Raw genomic sequence first — 19,666 nt, 5'->3', positions numbered from 1 at the left:
CTGGTTCACTCTTGAATTTATCTGTAAATAGAAGCCAGGTCTCAGTGGAGAACGGGAGACATGAGAATGCTGCTGTGCATGCTCAAAGCCATTCTCATCATCTCATCAGGGACTTGCCATGAAGGCTCTCCCAGTATTTATATTTATATTTATATACACACAGATATATATATACACACTATTTTATAAAACTTCTGAGTCTGATAACACTTAGCAGAATTATATTTCCATTCTCAATCCAATGGCCTTCTCAAAGTATATTCATTTCCAATGTAAGCCTGCAAATTTAATTATTTGCTCAAATATATTTTAGAGAGTAAACAAACTGTAGCGGTCTTGTGTTGAGCTGTCCTTGCATATTTTTATCGTACTGGTGGCCAAAGATTTTGAACTTGTTCCCATGTTTTTCTTGATCCAGAATTCTCAGATCACTCTGTCCTAGAGTCACAAGCTGTAAAATGGTGACAATCCCATTTACTTTATTTATAAAATTCTTCCAAGCTCACTGTTAACAGTGATGAGAGTTTTATAATAAAGCCCATTCCACTTCCAGTATAATTGGTAATTTTGAAGAGTGGATTTGAGCTGCTTCCATCTGACAAACAGAAATGTTGTGCAAGTTTAATTGTCTGTGTATTTCTAAAGTGAGCAAGTGCCCGTTTGTTGCATACCCTTTATCCCTTGGCTTCTTTCTCCTGCTTGGTCTTCTTCCTCTGCTACTGCTGTGTTCCATTTCAAAAGCATTTTTCCTTCAGTCTCTGTCTCACTACTGAGGCATTACATTGGCATCTTTACTTTAGGTCACGTTCCATTGCTGAGGGCTTACTGTAGGAACAACTTCGACAGTGTCGTGTCAGGCAAGCTTGATACTCATAGTATTCAATCCCCAAAGGAATAATCTTACTCTAATTACTTGCATGAAAGTCACTTTTATGGTATCTTAATAGGGAAAAAACACATCTTGGAGAAAAAACACATTCATGGTCACAATAAATCTTGATTTATCTGTATTTTAGTGCTGTTATCCCCGGCAAATCCAGTGGAGAATTTCTTGTGGGTCCTATGAATGTGAATGTTTGATAAGAGAAGAACTCTAGTTGAATGAAAATACTTGCAGCAATATGTGGTGTTTTGCTTAAATTTATTGTAAGACTACATATCCTGTACAGTATAAAAATCTAACAAACTTAAGTATGGTAGAAATGGAACCTATTACTGTGACTTCAAAAATAATTTATAAAAATTAAAAAATGCTTTGTTTTAAAAAAAGGCATCCAGATAGAAATTAATTGCTCATTCCTCTAGGTCATCAGAATCTGTGTTTGAACACAGGAACTTTTTAGGGTCATTTATAACAAACAATTTAACTTTTTTTTCTTAAAATTTCACGTGGAAGAGAGCTTAACACTGCAAAATGTTTGGTAAAAAATCCAGTCCTGATGTGTTTTAAGAAATTTGATTCCTGCCTTGCTAGAATGTTCATAACTCAAAGACTTTTTATCATTTATGTAATATTTTTACAGTTAATGGTCCACTTAAAATGTTTTAAATTCAGTTAATCAAATAAGGAACAAGTCAAGGGTTTAGTTATATTCTTAAATCCTAAAATCTGATCTTACAGAGGGTGTGCCTAGGGGCACAGTTTGCCCCATTGTGTTTAAGTAGAACAGCATTAATAGAAACAAAAACAGATGTCATAATCTTAAGCTTCAATTTTTACATTTAATGGTTTTATAATGAAACAATATGAAGAAACACACTGATACCTTACTTCAGTATATAATAAACAGTATCATATTTATGGCAGTTGGAAGGGTTTAAATCAGAAATAAGCAGACCAGTGAACAGAGAATAAATAAACCTCCATTTCAACCCCCCAGAGCTGGGGGTTGCAACGCAGAATTGGGGGGTTTATTTGGTCTTTTGTGGTTTAAGAACAACACTGCAATAGGATCTTATGCATGAAAATGAGTGTGGGGAGAGCTGCCTTGTGTTGATGTAGTTGTTCTCAAGGTGAACATGTTCCAAGTGGGAATCTTCATTCTCCTCCTCACTGTGGTCATGCTCATCCTCATGGTTGGTCTGAGTCCTGCAGATGCGCTCTGGGGGCACTGTCCTGTGACATGGGGAAGGAATCATGTTAGAACTATTCCAGAGAACTCTTAACTTCATCATTTATTTTAGAACTGCTGTCTATTTTGATATTTGAAAATGTTAACTTAATCAGTACACGAAATCTTCTCAATTACATATTTACTGAGGATTTTTAAAAGCCGTTCTTTTTGACATTCTCTCCTTGAGCTGTTTTCTCATTTATATCCTACACTGAGTTGTCCTGAGGAAAGCGTTGCTACGTGTTGCTGAATGAAAGCTTTGTGTAACACATGGAAATTCTCTCTTGGTCATTCCCTACAAAACAGCACACAGGGCCTGGATTGCACATGTGGCTCCACAGCTGGGGCTGCTGGAACCTGCTCACCAGGTGACTCCAGCTGCTGACTCCTCCCATTATTTTGTTATCGCTTTGGGCTCTCTCCAACAGCAGAAAAGCTTGTGATTGCTGGTGATGAGCATTTTCAGTAACTGTGAGGAAAGGTGAAATCTCACTTTTATCATTTTAAGAAATACTGCAGAAGAAAACTCAGGATTCAGCTCTTCTTTCATATATTTTTACCAAATATTTACTTTAAAATAACAAAAAAGCAAAGTATGTCTTATTTATTTTAATGTAATCAATGTAACAAAGAGCTTGGAAAGTACCTTATTTTATTATTGTTCAGCCTTAGAAAACGTAGTTTTCTCATTTCATCAATCCCAAAGGGTACAGCCTTCAATTCATTGTGATCCAAAAAGAGCTCCCTCAGGGAGTGGTAAGCTCCAAAAAACGACACTGGGTCAATGCCATCGTCAGTGAGTTTGTTAAAGGACAGGTAGAGATACTCCAGCCCCGGCCTCATGTGGCCAAACACATAGCCGGGAATTCTTTCAATCTGATTTCCTATAAGTACCAGATGGAGTAAAGATTTTGGCAGATAGGAGGGAACATGATATAACTTATTATAGGAGAGATCGATTGACTCCAAGTTCCTGCATTAAAGGAGAAAAGAAAAAAAAAAAGCTGAAACCCCTCTGAGCTCCTGCCCTGACAGTGCTGTGTTCAGTACAAGGCTCTGCTTCGTGGCATTACCAGGGAATGAAATTTCCAAGGGAAATTTGTTTCTGTTAATGGGACAGAATGCTGTTTTATGGAACATGGTCATGCATATTTACTCTGGGAATAGAAAGAATTAAGTAATGAATTACCAATCAAGCACAATGATTTTGTTGATGGGAAGAGATCTTCCATAATAAGGATGGGAGGGGGGCTGAACAGGGGAATCCCAATGGAGTAATTTGGGATTGCTGCAGTAATGAGTTACACTGAAGAACTGGAATAACCTTGGGATTGCAGTCATTATCCCATTAACAGGGAGTTTTAAGCTTTGTTCTGAAGCCTGTCTGAAACGAAATTGTAAATGAATCAGTCCCACGTGCTTCACTTCCAGGGATGAGAGATGCTGTCAGTAGTAACAGAGTGGTTGTTTTCAGCTTAAGGAATTTAGGAGTTCAGGAATCAAGGGATAGAGCTGCAGCTGCCAGTGATGGCCAGGTACCCTGCTCAGCTTGGCCAGTTATTTAGCAGGAAAATCAAAAGCTCTATAGTCTTTTACCACTTACATTCTCATTGCTCACTCTGCTTATATTCTACTCTTAGACAATGCAGCTGCACGTTCTTCCCTTCATCTTATTTACTTTTCTAATTTTTAAACCAATGGGAAATAAGGCTAGGACAGTATTAAATTATTTTTAAATTGCCTGTGGGTTAATTATGTATCAATACTAAATTACCATATAGTTGTATATAGTATTATTTATAATTAATGTTCATTTTTGAATGGGTGGTCAGGAAAACATATTGACTTTTATGTTAACATGGTACAGATTTGAGGTAAACGATCTTTCTATCTGACAGCTGACTGAGTATCTCCTAGATGATACAATTAGGCAAAGGAAATTTAGAAAAATTAATGAAGGAAAACAAAATAAAGCATAATTACAACTCTAAATTAAAAATAATGAAGTGCAAATATTTATTTGATTATCTGACCTCACTAAAAACAGAGAAAAATGCAATAAATGTATTTTAAATATCTAGTACTTACTCTTGGTTTATCCAAGCCAAAGGTGCTATCCTGTGCTCTTCTATTTTGTTATGCTTTAGCCCAATGATGTTGATGTTTCTGGTATGGTTAAAGCAAATTTCTGACACTTCTTCAATTTCATTATGTTCCAGATATAACTCCTGTAAGTACATTTGGGAAGAAAATTTGTGAGATCAGAATAGGCTGGATTTTCCCATTGCAAATTCCAAACGGAGCAATTTCCTGTCCGCTGTATTACCTGGTCTGTCTGGTAACTCTGAATCTGAACCAGAGTCAGTTTGTAGCTGGAGTGAGACCTTCAGAAACACAGTTTTTCAAAGCAATTGTTTTGTTTTCTCATTTGTGAGCATACAGATTGCTTTGAAAGGGGAAACAGAAGGAATTGCATCTTTTGGGGTGTTTGTTGGGGGGCTGTTGTTGTTAGTATTTATTCTGGTGGGTTTGTTTTCATTTTACCTCAAGAGTGGCAGGAAGACCTTGTGGGATAATTCTAAATTTATTTCTTCCCAGTCGCAAATAAGAAAGACTTTTCAAAGGATAAAAGGCCAAAGGACTGACATTTGCTTCACTAAGTTTATTTCCTTCTAATTCCAGAGTCACCAAGTTCTTTAAATCTAAGGAGAAAAAGTTTAATTTCAGTTAATTAATGCCATCTTATATCTTGTTAAAATACACGTTCATAATTCAACAGTCTTAAACATTGCCCAGATCAGTTCACAGCAATGAAAAAAATAAAATGAGCTGATTTTATTATCTCATAATCATGGAATTATATTGTTTATAAGTTTGTAGAGCTTTAGAGATTGACCACAGCTTTATTTACATTTTCCTCTCCCAGTCCAAATGGAAAAGGCAGCAGCTGATCCAGTTTAGATAGGACCCTTTTAGCAGGAGAAGAAAGGAAACAAAAAAGTCCATCAAATTCTGACATAGATGATGCTCTTTCTTTTTTCTTTCTTTTTTTTTTTTTCTATCAGCCTGTGTTTAAACTTGCTTTAAGTGATCATGGTTGACTCTAATGATATTCTCCCTTGTTTTTCACCGACATAAAATTCTGTTCACTTCCATGCAATTTAAAAATAACTAACGTGGTTTCACCACACGTAAAGCTATCAGGTTAAAGGTGGGGATAATAGGTGTCTTCAACATACTTCAAATTCACCTCCACTTAGTGACCTTAAATATAAACTGCCTTGGGAGAGGAGCAGCTGCATAAGGGAAAATATAATTTTAAAATACTTTGTCATGTAAATCTTTCAGTTTTTGTTGCCTTTTGAAAACATGGCACTTTAAGGCTAGCAATTGTTTTTCTATGTCAAACCAGGCGCATTTGGTTCAATGTTCAGCTTTTAAAATTTATTTTTAGCTTTTCATATGATTGGTATTGGTGTTTTAAATACCTTTTAAGCCGTCTTCATCAATGGCATGAAGTTGGTTGTCATTTATTTTTATTTCTTCCAAAGTTGATGGCAATTCAGAGGGAATAAGTACCAACATATTTCCATCCAAATACAAACGTTTCAGCTTTTTCAGGATCTTATCACAGGGAGTAAGAGCAGCACTTAGGTTATCAAAGTGCACAATATGCAGTTAAATATACAGTTAAGATTTTCTTAAACACACATTTTGTAAGGTTTTTCAGCAGCAGTGCAGTAGTACCCAGTGGTTTGAATTAAAAAGTATTCTTTTTCTCAGTCTAATTAATAGGTTACTTTCTGCTAGATACTGACAAAAATGCCAGTTAATGTCATATGTCACTGGAAGAGCTTCCCCACAGCCCTGTTGCAGTTCCCCAGGATCACTGTTTGCATTCCTACTGCTCCGTGACTTGTGGAAGTATTCCCTCACTACACTGTGCACTATTTAGGGCTTCAAAGTACATGTATTTAGAAATTTTGTGCTTATCCCCTTCATTTGTGAGCAAACTAATTATTTTCTGTAGGTCTGCAAATTTACTCAAGCAGAAGGCTTTCAGTAACTGAGGATTTTTATGCTTAAACCAGCTTTAAAAATTGGTATGAAAAATTATCATATCTTAATTTTAATTCTTTATTATGGTGAGAGATTTCTCAAAGTAGCTATTGAATTACACAATGCTTACTCAGACAAAGTGCAAAGTGGATTAGATCCATAAACTGAAAAGCAAAAAACATTCCTTTAAGCAATAATTATTGACAGAGTAGCAGAAGTTAGGCTTTCTTACTTTGAATGCTTTGGGACCTATGCCAGGAGAGGTAATGTTATTTTTACTCAGATCAATCCATTCCAAATTAGGTGTTCCATTGAATGCTTCATCTGAGATAGTAGTGATGCTATTGCCTGGGACAGAAGGCAGGAAAAAAGTTTGAGTTATGAAATACAGTCTGTGCCTGAGGTGTGTAATATTGCACCTAGAAAATATGTAACAAAAATAGTATTATGGACAGTAATTTTGTATAGATATATTCATCTTAGTATTTAAATGCTGGCATGCAATTCTAATGTTTTTCATTTCTTGTTTTAAAGGCTTAGTTGTAAAATTTCTCTATGTTCTAAAACTTTTCTATGTTAAGGAATGACTGAGCATTAACAATGCTGTTGAGTGCATTTGAGGGTGGATGATGTTACAGAAGTCATGCAAAGTAGGCCCATTAATTACCTGTAAGGTCTAAACTCGTTAGGTCTGGATCTGAGATGGGAGGTATTTGTGTAAGTTTGGCATTAATGCAGCTTACTGTGGTGTCTGAGGTGGAACATCCCGATGGCAAAGGAGGAGCTTCTATGGGTGGAACAGGAACTGTGAAATGAGATGAAATCCTGAAAGCACCATCGTCATCTTCATCACTTTCATACTGCTCATCTCTTGCAGCTCCTGTTCTGGGGACAGGCAGCTTCCCCCTGCGACGCCCTTTGTGCCTCTGGCGATCCTTTTTGCTTTTCCTTTTCCTCTTCCCTTTTTTACGACTGTCCTTGTCTCTAATCTCTATCACTTCTGTTGGAAGCAGCTCATGCTTTTCCATTTGAGTTGGTGCTGATGGCAAAACATTGGTGGTGTTGAGGTCCTTGGAGTCTGGGGAATCACCAGACAACTCACTGATGTCATCCAGTGAAATTATACTGGAGTCCAACAAGGAAGCTAATGAGGGGAAAAAACCCAAAACAACACAAAAGACTCTGATGAGACTAAAATATTAGTAAGCGTGTTTCCCACATGCAGCAAAAATTTTTGACTATAAAATATTATTCCTCTCAGAATACGATTTGAAGAATAAGAATGTGGTCTTAAATTGCTGCTTGAGAAAAGAGACACTTGGCTGAGAAATGATTGAGGCAGCCATACAGAACAGTTTGTGCACAGCTACGATTCCTGACAACTCCAGACAAAACAGTGGAAAAATTAAAATAGCCTTCATTATCCTCCTTTTTGACTTATTATTAATTACAGGGTTTGTGTTGATGGAGGTGTCTAAAGAGGAAAAATAATGTGTCTGGGAGTGGGAGGTAATTTGGAAAAAATCACAAAGGTCAAGATTTTGTTTTCCTCCAGAAGGGACTGTCAGGGGAGGAGTTGGCTGCAGGTGGGGATCTCACCAGGGAAATGCATTGACTACATTACCAAAATGCGGTTTTTACTTCCATAGTAAGACAATTCTAATAGAAGGAGTTTAAATGTCTCAGTCAACATGACTTTTACAATTCTACAGTGAATTCCTATAATGTCTCATCTCAGAGTGTCACATGCACATACACACAAGGATAAATAATTTTTACAGTAGGAGGAGATGGAGTTCAGTACGTTGCAGATATAAAATATTGGGAGTGTGGGAAGGAAAGGAAGGTAATCACATCTTATATTTATCTCCTCCATTCCTTTTCTTTTTAAAGGTACAGATTTTATTTAAATTATTGTGAAAAAACGAGATTGTAGTTCTGTGGCATCTCTTGTGAATTAACTTTCTTCTCTTGATTTACGTCAAATTGCTGCATGGTTTTGCACTCCTAATGAAGATTTACCACTCTTTATGTCTAATACATCAATAATGGCTAGTAGTTACTGATTTATCCTTTGTAAATGGAAGTGGGGTAGAAAATACATGTTTTCTTCTTACATTTACAAAGTTCTGGAAAGGTACGGGGGAAGCAGAAAGGAGAAGTAAGAAAGAAATACAATTATCTTTAATATTGCACACTTAGCATCATCTTTTCTTTAAAAGTATCAAACTCATCTAACAGAGTACTCGGAGAAACCGAGGTCAATTTGAGGAGAAACTCTGAAGAGCTGCTTTTATCATGGAATTCAGGATAATGTGTACCTTGTAACTCTTGGGATCATTAAATGCAGTTAGCATTTATGATTTTAAACCAGGCTGTTTCAAAACAGTAAATCTGTGGTGTCCCATACCGGTCTCAGAGCACACTGGGCAGCATTCTCCTGCAGGAATGATGGTCTGGGGACATTTCAGAGGGTGACACATGGCTGTGTCACAGATCACCTCTCCCTTGGAGCACAGACAGGTGACACAGGGCTTGGGAGACCACACGGCTTTGTCGAACATGATCATCCCCTTAGCTGTGCACTGCCCCTTCTTCCCTAGGAACAGAGAATGGGAAACTGGATTTAAACAGCTCAAAGTAAATCAACAGTGTTCATTTAAAACTTTGGGGAGAAGCACTGCTATTTTGTTCTCATTTTGAAAATATGTAAAATACACCCTATTCAAAGGATCTAATCATTAGTCCTTACTTTTCATAGTTGTGTTTTCTTCAGCTTATTAGTAACCTCCAGTTATGAAAAGCTTGACTAATTTTTCCAGACCTTCTTCTATTCCTCTCTTGTGCACTAGAGATCTTTTCTAATATCTTGCACATTACATGAGAAAGTTTTATTAAAGCCCTGAGGACCTGGGAGGATAACAAAATTCAGTTTACAGTGACAGTTCTTGGGCTTGGTAGAAGTAAAGTCCATTCTGGGATGACTGATGAGATGGCAAAAATCTCCACTTCCCTGTACCTTGCTTGCTTTGAAAAAAACAAAAACAAAAAACCAACCAAACAAAAAACCCAAAAAAACCAACCCTCTTTGCTAGGAAAGCAGCAATCTAGAACAACTTATGCTATGAAATACTCTGTCTCTCAAGTTTCTGGACATCTATATATAAAAGATTAAGATCTCCTCAGGGCACCAGTTGAAATTTTCTGAAAGAAATGTAATTTTGTAAGCTCTAATATTCAGTATTCAGTAGGCAAGTGATTTGGAGAACACAGAGGCTTGGGAAGGAAACTAATCCCAGTCTCCCTTTCCTTCCAGTAGTGGAGTTTACCTCAGCAGAATCTTCCCTGGGCAGTTCTTACCAGGATAAACATTGCACTTTAGCATGATGCTTTTTTATTTTTGGTCTTTTGAGAGAAGGAAAGCCAAGGCGGAGATTCTTCATCCCATGCAAATATTCCTATTTTTGCCTGTACCTCTAAATTTCATTAAGAAGCTGAACTCCTTCACACGTTCCTTTTCCTCTATCTAATCAGCCTAAGAATGCATTGCTGAAGTGTTGTTTCAAGATGAAAACCCACTTCCAAGTTAACTTTGTACTTCCCTGCATATAAAGAAAAAGAAATTTCCTCTTCCTATTCAGTTTGTCTTTCTCCTTCAGATGAAAATTAATATAGTGGAAAAATCTCATCTCACCTGAATCTGCATGCCAAGAGACTTTCACTTGTGGTTCATGAAATGTCTTTAGAGGGGGTCTCTGCAGGGTTCATTTTCCCACATTCTACCCAGGTCTGTGCCTGGGTGTTTAGTTTTAATAAGAGTATTCAGAATAGCCTCTAAATAACCTTGTAAAGACAATTGTGAATATTTGGTTTGAAATGTCTCTGGGATTAATATTTGTCTCAAAATGAGGCGTTTTGCAAAGTCTTTCAAGGTAGTCCCACTTCATAACAAAGGTTCTTCCTTTGTCCTTCTACTTAAAGACCGCTGGGTACCAATCTGTTTTCTAAAATAAAAATTAATCATCATAATCATCCAGTTTGGATGATCCTCTATATTCCATATATTTAAAAAAATGCTTTTGATTACTCTTAGGACTGTAAAGGCAAGAAATTAAAGTTCTGGGTAGTTGCATCTTGTTTTTTCAAAGGTCTGGGATATCTCTGCTCATTTCAGCTTTGTAGAGTTGTGCTCTAAGCAACTCCAACCATGTCCAGTGGAGGAGAGCAATTAGCCCAGGCCAAGTGTTAGCTGGCTCTAAGTCCCAGGTATCTGCAATCCAGCGGTTTGGTGGATCCTGACTTAGGGGTTTATGTGCTTGCCCAGTACACAATATTTCTTTTTAATAATCTCCAAAAGAAATACAAAAGGAATCCTGTACATTCTCATGTTAAACAATAAAACACCGGCTGTTCCAGAGGAGCAAATTCTGGCCTGAGAAGGAAATTCCTCTGTGCTTCCTAAATTTCTTTTCTTTTGTTTTAGCTATTAGAGCGTATCAGAAGTCAGTGCAAATCTTGTTTGAATAAGCGTAAAAATATGAGTAACCAGGCTTGCTTCTGAAGGCTTCTTTGACAAATGATCCTTTTTTTTCTGTGTATGTGAGTTGCATAAAAGGCAGGAGCAGTGTGTGCTCCAAGACAAGTTTTACCCTTTCAATGCATTGCAGAACTGCTGTCTGGCATTGGTGGGATTCCCAGAACCCCCGTGAGACACCAAAAAGGCTGTGCTGAGATGCTCCTCAAATTTCCTGACCACGGAGTCACTTCAGCTTGGTGGTGTGAGCAGGGAGAAGTGGGGGGTAAGAGAGCTCAATGGTGCAGTGGTGAGCTACTAATGCAGCTGTGCTCTACCTAATGAACAACTGCAGATTATCTCATGTTGTGGCCAACTTTGATTTAATTGAAACGTTCACATGATTCTGGTCTGGAGGAATTAGATATGTCTGGTTACTGTTAAGCCTCCATGTAGTTGTTAATTTTCATCCTGCATATATCTGTAAATTCGTGTGGGTTTGGGTTTTTTTTAGCCTACTAAGAGCAAAACAAGTAGCTAAGAGAATGGAAATTAATATTTGGATTGCATTTTTTTCTATTCTGAAGCATGATTAATAATACTCTTCTATTATTTAATAGGCTCTGATTTTTCCAAATCTGACATTAACTTGAAAAAATTTTGAACTTTAAAAGCTAGACTAAAAAATACCTTGTGGTTCCAGTCTTTGGCAGATGAGCATAGGACTTCTAACCTTTGGAAATATGGTGTAAATTCAGCATGGAGTTCCAAAAAAAATGAGTTCAGTGGTTTTAGCTCAGCTTTTGGATGCAAGTCCAGAAAGAAAGAAACAAGTGGGGCGAGGAGGGGGAAGAGCTGTGCATTATTTCAGCATGACTGATGGTCCTGACAGAAACTCTGGAACATCTTACATGAAGTGTATGCTACTTACATGGTATTTTCCTCTGTTTAATTTAAAAGATATTTTTAAATTAAAGATTTGCCATTAGTAATATGTATAATCCTGTAATACACACTGGAAATGCCAGAGTGCAGAGTTTTGCTAGTTTTCCTATTCAAACCCCTTACTTTCACATATTTGATTTAAAATGGTTCAGCCTTTCTGAAGTAAAGACTCACAACAAACAGTAATTGTGGACAAAGTGTGGCTGATTTATGTTTGGCCATTTGAGACTTCCTAACCCAGTGGTCACATCTGTTATGTGACACATGGAACGGCTTAAATTCTTGCTTATAAAAATAGTTATTATCATTTTATATAGAATATGGTCATCAGGGCATTCTTCTTTTTTTCCATAAAATTCATTAAACTGCAGATGAAGATTTTACTTAGTGTGTGATCTCCAGAGGGAGGAATGGAAATATCTGTATCTATAAAATACATATTACTATAGCAATGTGAAAACCTCTCGATCACCAGAAAGGCAAGTTTTATATAAATCATGCTACTGAACTTCTATTAAAGAAATCGGAGTTCTCAATATAGATGGAGCATAAGAGCAGTCATGTGTTTAATGAGTAGGATTTTTTCTCTTTTAACTCAGTTTTCCATCATGAGGGTCTTATTTATCGTGCAACTTCCATATTGCAGCTACTACCAAGTGTTAGTAAGTTATTTAATATCTTAATTAATTTAAAATTAATTAAAATATTAATATATTTGGAAAGTAAAAATATTTCATCTTTACTTTTAAAATATTTGATAACTTAAAATCAGTAATTATTCCTGAAAGTTTGCACATATAGTTTGCTTTTCAAAAATGCAACCCATAAAGTAAAAATAAAAACTTGAGTAACACTGCTGTTACTGGTGTTGAGGCCTTCGTTAAATGTTTATTGATTTAGGAGATATATTGGGTAATAAATTCTTCAAAATGGCCTGCAAACTTGCTACACATTGGACATTATAAAAATAACTCAACAACCTTTTTGTAGTTAAGATCAAAAAGCAGTGCGGGAAATATTTGTGTTACCTGGCAAAGCAGGGTTCAATCAAAAACCCTCCTAATGCCAGCCACAGGATTATTGCAGAAGGCCGCAGGTGTGGTGTGGAATAGAGCTAAAATAAAGCTTTAATGACTTTTTATGTCTGAGATTAAAAGGAGCAGAGGGGCTCTGTTCTCACCTGGTAAGACACTGTAGGTGCTCTCGTGTTCCCCCAGCCCCACCAGGGAGTCAAATACGCCCACCACGCTGTCATCGATGTTAATGAGGGGGATGCTGCGCCCCGGGGGCTCCATCCCGGGTGCCCTGGGGCTCCTCCCCAGCCCCCTGTGCATCATCCTCCTCCTCCTCCTCTGCCTCCTGCCAGCGCTGCCTTCAGCCGGGCACAACTCAGAGCACAGCGAGAGCAGCAGCAAGTAACAGAGCAGTGATGGTGCCTGCATGGCCTATGGGTGCCACAGTGTCCTGCAAGGGGGAAAAAGAGGGAAATCAGGTACCTGGAGAGCTTTTAGGACCATGGCGGTCACACACAGCGCTTTTCAAGGCAGGTGGACTAATATATTGTTGGTCAGTATAACCAAGGTTCTCCTTGGAAAGAAATTGCCCTCTGAGAGCTGCAGGGAGCAATTTGATTTTAGTGATTCTTACCAGTCACAGTCAAACAGGTGCTGGTTTTGTTTGTGGTTGCATTTCAAGAGGCGGTTTGGATTTGCAGTGCCAGCAGGCATTGGCAGTTCGGTAACTGCTGCTGCTTCCAGCAAGGGACTGCTTGAGAGTTCTGTGTGTCCTGTTTGTTTGTTTGTTTGGTTTGGTTTGTGTGGGAATGGCAAAATAACAGAAAAATGCCCAATTCATTTGTGATGTGCAGCCCCAAATGCTTTTTGGTTGGCATTTCTGTGCAAGGTGTTTTTTCACTGTAAATAGAGATGTTGTTTTTCCATCCATCTCTGGCCATCCTCTTCTCTAACAGGATCTGTTTGATTCTGCAGAGGAGACCTTCAGGAAGTTTGTGCTGTTTGTGACATCCCACAACTGCTTTTCCAGTCGAAGTTTTTATTAAGTGTGGGCTCTAGTCAAGTCAATCTAGAATGGGTTGTGTTCTGCATTTACTCATTAAAAAATTCAAAATAATTGAGCCTTCTTATGCTTATGACAGAAAGATTGCATTTACTGTCACCAATAGGTGGCATTCCAAAACAGAGCAGTCAGGATTTAGAAGGATGCAAAGGAAGGATGTCCAGCAGTGGATTGCTGTACCAGTGTGGAAATAAAACCTTGTACATCAGGGTCATTAATGATTTGTCAGAGGTCTGTTGCATAATTCTTTCAAAAGGGAAATGCTGCTGTCCTATGGCCTGTTTTAACTGAGGCAGCAGAGACAGGAGACATTTGTGTTCTTGGGAGAGTGAGAATTAGTGAAGGACTTGGAGCTCTTGGGCCTTGTGGCCAGGACAAGGCTTAGAGCATGGCCTAAGCTCTTGTTTTTCTGTGAGGAAGTTTTGAGGGGATTAAAAAATGCTTTTTCTTAATGTCCATCAGTCTGGCTGTACATGTCATCTTTCACTTTGGAGTTAATCTTATTAGAATTATATTCTGTAAATATTGGACAGTTATTTCAGGAACTTGAACTGTGGCTTTGCCTGAATTAGATTTTGTTAAAAAGCTTGTTCATGTTGGTATTATCTGATTTATAGAACAGGTCAGCTTTCTGATACAAGTTGCCTAACTGTTCTTTAACATAATACATGTGATTGATTGCCTGCTTTTCATGCTTTCCACATCATAATTCTGATATATTTTTTATTCTCATGTTTTAAAACGGGAAGTGGGCAGTAAATAAGTCTAAGAGTATGCATTTTACTTATTTTTAATATTGTCATTTCTGTGTTCTACTATTTTCATTTTAAAACATTATTGCAAATTTAGCTAGTAATTTGTAGAATTTGAACTTCGTGTTTTTATTTCTATATGAAGGGAATTTAAGATGAAAGCGTCTCACACAAATCCTCACAACATCTCCTGAATGGCAGGTTTTGAAATGAATCCAAAGTTTAGTTTGCTGCTTTCTACCCCTCAGAAATCACTTATTCCAAACTGCTGGATAGATTCTATAGCTTTTTCTTTACAGCAGTTACTGTTAGGTAACATCTCAGGTGCAGAAGCTTGCCCTCTGCCTTGAAAATTCCTGTTGTTGTTGAGAAGGTGCTCATTTCTGAGTGTCTCAGGACAAAGGAGCCAAAGCCTTTGGTGTCTGATTTGTGTGGTAGTAAGTGGCTGCAAAATGACCCAGGAAACTTCTGTTCCAGCAGCTGGGCTGAAACCCACCGAGAGCCCTCAGGGAAAACTGATGTACAAAGGAAAGGCTTGACCACGTCTGCTCATTCTGACAGCTGAATTATGAATTATGTCAGTCTCTGACAACTTAATTATGGTCCTGTTTTTCTGGGATACTCTATAATAACACCATAGCTGTGCAGTTATAATGCTGCTACATTATACTTTGGCTTTTTTAACATTTAGCCATTTCTTCCTGTGACCAGAAGCGTGACTGAAATACTTTTCCATTTCTTTTTAAAAGTCAGGAATAAGATAGAGTGAGTCATATTATATTAACTGTACAAATGTTAATGTACATTAAATGATGTTTTGCTAGGAACCTAAAGAGTAAAATTCTATAGTAAAGCAAATTATTTTAAAGTGAAACTTGGTTTCAAAGAGTACATTATAAATACAGATTTTTAAAAATCAGAAACAAAACAACAGAAACCATACCAACTCCCCCCAAATGTCTTCATAAACTAATCCTGTTCATATATGTGAGTTGATATGCTATTTTTTAGACCAATTTAAGTCTTCAGCACTGAAAGCTTAATATTGCTACTTTCAACCCAATGGTGTTCTCTGCATGCAAAACACTGGGCTACTGAGTTCCTTTCCATGACTTAATTAACAAGTGCTGCCTCACATTTTAAGGCCCAAATTGTGAAAGGCCTTGGGTACTTTGGGCCTTTCCTGCCCATGTCTGGGATCCTCAGATTATCTCTTGGGAGATTGTATTTTGTATAGGGACAGACAGCTTTTAATTTGGGGAAAATTCAGCTTATTCAATTTATGACTTTCATAATAAATCATTGCATAGTAAAATAAAATAATAGCTAACCAGTATAATAAAATTATTAACATTTGTGTTGCCAGATAGTCTCAACGTGGCTGCATTGCTATACATTGCTGTTTTCATTTTACCATAAATATTTAGATCAGGCACAGTATGTGAAAGCATCTTTATTACCTTTACTTTTACTTTGTAATGTGTTCAGTAATTTGTACCTTTATCTTCAGTACCGGTCATTTTGCTGTTATGTTAATGGAAATAGTTAATTTTTAAAGGAGAGACCCTTTAGAAACACCAGAGTGCCAGAATTTATTAAATAATCTGGTTTTATCCGTTCAGTCAAAATTCAAACATATTTCTAAGATGTCAGCTTGATTTCTCATGACACGCAGGGGTTAAAGTGCTTTACCAAGATTTTTCACTCACTCTTTTTTAAAATGCATTGCACAGAAATGAGTTACCATATGAAATTTATCCATAGTAGCCAGACCAGTTGCACTTCTACTAAAGTAAAACTTTAGTTTTAGTTGGAAGAGCATGGCAGACATTCAGACAGAACAAAAAGCAGCTCATGCTTTATCTAGAAAAGCATTTCTGTTCAGTATTGCTAAATATAGCCCACAATATTTCATTTCAAATATTACATATTTGCAAAGTTAACATGAAGTTTAAGCCATTCAACACCATGCTTTAAGCAGTAATTTAAAATGTAAACATTTTACCTTGTAATCTAACCTAACAGCAGATTCTGCTTGCTGTCATTTAGTCTCCCGTTGCAAATGAAACAAAATCTCAGTGAAATCTTTAAAACAAACCGAGAAACTGTAGGGATTGTTGAGACACGTGAGCTGATTCCTGAGTTAAGTCTGAAATAGCTTCTTCCCCTGGGGAGCCAGGGTGAGTTCTCTGTGCAGAGCCTCAGCTTGTGCTGCTGCTCACAGCGCTGGAACCTCGCTCGGGCAAATGAGGAGCAGCACAATGCCTTTGGTCCCGAGGCTGACAAGGCACAGCTGGAAATCCTTTCCTACTTACACTCAAATAAGGAACAGGAAAATAGAGTGTTTTCAAAAGAAACAACAGCAAAAAGCGTATTTTATTCAGTGCTGGTTTATGTATTTAGAAGTTTTGTTTCCAGGTGGCATGACTTTAATCTAGATTTTTTAAAATAATAAGATCTAATATACTTTGGCAGATGTAGCCTTAATATAAACACATCTATTAAAATTAGAACTTTTTTTTTTAAAATTCATGTTTTCCTAGTTCCCTCCTGAATTTAAAGCCTGTCATCTATAAGCAGCAAACCTTTTTATTGAAGTTTTAGCATGGAAAGTTTTTCTTTAATCCATTTACAGTGATGATTTCACTGCAAGTTGTAGCTTATGCATGGAAAATAAAACAACTGAAGCATTTTCGCTTCATTTTTTCCTCTCTGTAAGGCTAATTGCATCCTGAAACCTGATCCTGAAAATCAGCTCTGCAGAAGCTGCAGGGAAGTTGGTGATGCAGAGAGGAGAAGGGAGGGAATTAAGGGTACATTACCACAAGTCCTGTGTGTGCCAGCAGAGCCTTTTCCTGCATCCCAGGATTGCTGCTGAGTGTTTGAGTGGATGATGGGCTGGGTCTGCTGAGCTTCAAAGTGACAAATTCACCTGGGACACTGAGCTATCTGTATTCTGCTGACATTAAAAATCCCTCCTTTGCTTGAACTCACACTCTGAGGAATATTTAGACAGATAGTCATAGAATGGTGTAACCATTGAGTTAACCATAATTGTTAACTGGCGTGTGGTGGAAAGATACTGGAAGAACACATTGTCCCTTAAAATAGGCATTCAGTTGCTACTGTGCTCTGCTTTGCAAAGGCAAAAGCAGAAATTAATTAAACTTTGGTAATTTGTCTGAAGCTGTTTGAAAGGAATGCAGACAGTCATTTAACAAATGGAGTGAAAATCTGGATGGAAGGAACCTTAAAGTTTATCCCATTTCACCCCTTTGCCATGAGCAGGGACAACTTCCCACTGTCCCAGGGTGCTCCAAGCCTCACCCAAGCTGGCCTTGGGCACTTCCAGGGATCCAGGGGCAGCCACAGCTTTCCTGGGCACCCTGTGCCAGGGTGTGCCCACCTTCAGGGGGAAGAAATTCTTCCCAATCTCATCTAACCCTGCCCTCCTTCAGTTTAAGGCCTTTCCCTCTTGTCCTGTCACTCCAGGCCCTTGCTCCAAGTCCCTCTCCAGCTCTCCTGGAGCCCCTTTAGGCACTGGGAAGGGCTCTAAGGTGTCCTCAAAGCCTTCTCCAGGCTGAGCAGCCCCAAATCTCTCAAGCTCTCTTCATTAGTGAGGTGTAGATTCAGACACACATTAAGAGATCCTTCAGTCAGCATAGAGGATTTAGGATTTTCTCTCTAGGTCTGTGAGGCCCTTCCTTATCTTCTCAACTTTTATTAAGGAAGAAGGAAAGACAACCTGAGGGATCTGCAAAGACACAGGCCCCTCGTCCTGAAAATGGCACTGCACCTTCCTGCAGTGAGCAGTGACACTTGAACAGTGTAGGAGCTGTTAAAGAGTGACCCATGGCTGCCTGTTACCAAGAAGGTTTAGAATTTTTAATTGGAAAAAAAAGCATCTGAGAATGGACATCATCTGCTGCCTTTCAGTAAGATTTAAGTCTGTGTAAGATTAATAATTAGACTGACTTTAACATTTGCACCAAAATCTTCCTCATAAACTTGCCTGTCATAATAACTAAAGAAAAAATGCTGTGTATTCTCTAAATGTTCAGACTAGGATGGCAAATGATTTCAGACATACACAGTTCAGGTAGTTTCTGTGTGAGTGCAAACACTTCTGTGTCCTCAGGGATCTAATACTGACTGTTTTTGTAGGAATAGTTCATCCAACAGCTCAGAGCAAGCTGCCAATCTCTGTTTCGTCTGCAAGTCATGTTATGCCTCTCCATCCCATGGCGAGTCGTTGGAATGAGTTGTGCAGTGGGAATGTTTTGGTCTGTTAAGATGCCTCCTTGTGGAATTGTGTCCTTTGAGGAGAGAAGAGATGGACTAAACAGCAGTGACTAACTATTAGAATAACTTTTTATTCTTTCATATCTTGGGGCGAAGTGCCACTGTCAGTTTGTGTCTTGAACAAGAGCCATAGGATGTGAGAAATTGCTGTGGAAGGCTGGAGCCTTTGGCAGGGATTCTTCTCTTTTCCTCTGACAACAAGAACTATTAGTCGGTGTACTAATACTGTTGTTGTTTTCCTTTTTATCAATTTTGCTTCTTTCCTTTCTATAGGAGGTAATGGAGGGAGGGAGAACATTCACTACTGTGCCCCTGCTCTAAACCTCAGAGGAGGTCAAGTTAATATATAAGTTAACAGCGTCTGTGATGCTGAGAAGAGCTTAGAGATTTTCATCTTTTGTGTGAAAGACCACTTAAATACATGGAGAATGGTGAAACAGGAGGAATAACTTATGTTTCTCAAGAGCCTTCAAGGTGGCTGCAGTATAACATCTTTGTCACCAAAGAAAGCCAGCAGGCTGAAGGATTAGAAGGATGATACTTGAAAATGAAAATCATTAAGCAAATTTAAGAAGCATAGAAAGTATAAAGAGTACAGAGTATAGAAAGAAGAGTTGAAATAACTGTTTATGGTTGCAGCATACAGAGACCATGAAGCTCAGCTCTGTATCATGCCTTTTAGAAATGGAATCTTTTTATCTGCGTAATGGCCAGACCAAGCAGGACAAGAGCAAGAATATCCTTCCCTCAGCCAATGGATGGCAGGTGTGGCCTGGCTCAGCAGAGCAGAGGAAATCACGTTTTCCCTTCAGGCACTGCTAATTTCATGTATTGCTGGAATTACCTCCCAGTCTTTGGTGTCAGTGCATTCAGGAGCTGGGACAGGTCACTGAGTCCAACCTGTT

The 19,666-nt window shown here is 38.1% G+C and overlaps 2 protein-coding genes across 3 annotated transcripts in view; one reads left to right on the top strand and one right to left on the bottom strand.

Moving 5' to 3' along the window:
• CENPP (centromere protein P) overlaps positions 1-19,666 on the top strand; it is a 112,002-nt gene that overhangs the window by 78,110 nt on the left and 14,226 nt on the right. The window lies entirely within an intron of this gene.
• ECM2 (extracellular matrix protein 2) lies at positions 1,705-16,634 on the bottom strand. Of its 2 annotated transcripts, XM_066326903.1 has the most exons (10): positions 16,465-16,634; positions 12,812-13,095; positions 8,584-8,772; positions 6,841-7,317; positions 6,406-6,521; positions 5,603-5,738; positions 4,659-4,816; positions 4,203-4,342; positions 2,761-3,087; positions 1,705-2,116 (listed from the first exon to the last, which is right to left on the bottom strand). In XM_066326903.1, the coding sequence occupies exons 2-10, from the start codon at positions 13,071-13,073 to the stop codon at positions 1,912-1,914; spliced, it is 2,010 nt and encodes a 669-aa protein (XP_066183000.1). In that variant the 5' UTR covers positions 13,074-13,095; positions 16,465-16,634; the 3' UTR covers positions 1,705-1,911. The 2 variants fall into 2 exon arrangements, with proteins under 2 accessions (XP_066183000.1, XP_066183001.1); XM_066326904.1 differs by lacking the exon at positions 16,465-16,634 and having other exon boundaries at positions 12,812-13,186.

Source organism: Sylvia atricapilla, chromosome 11, assembly GCF_009819655.1.
Source record: "Sylvia atricapilla isolate bSylAtr1 chromosome 11, bSylAtr1.pri, whole genome shotgun sequence".
NCBI classification, from domain to species: domain Eukaryota; kingdom Metazoa; phylum Chordata; class Aves; order Passeriformes; family Sylviidae; genus Sylvia; species Sylvia atricapilla.
Note: the sequence above shows the minus strand (reverse complement) of the source record. Positions and strands in the feature narration are given on the sequence as shown.

Bases quoted from the DNA above. Each gene is read 5' to 3' on its own strand.
- ECM2 (XM_066326903.1), bottom strand. From the start codon at position 13,073: ATGCAGGCACCATCACTGCTCTGTTACTTGCTGCTGCTCTCGCTGTGC. The intron at 3,088-4,202 runs GTAAGTACTAGA...CCTTTAATGCAG, and splicing joins TTGGCTTGGATAAACCAAGA to GAACTTGGAGTCAATCGATC. The intron at 2,117-2,760 runs GTACTTTCCAAG...CCCATGTCACAG, and splicing joins CTGAACAATAATAAAATAAG to GACAGTGCCCCCAGAGCGCA.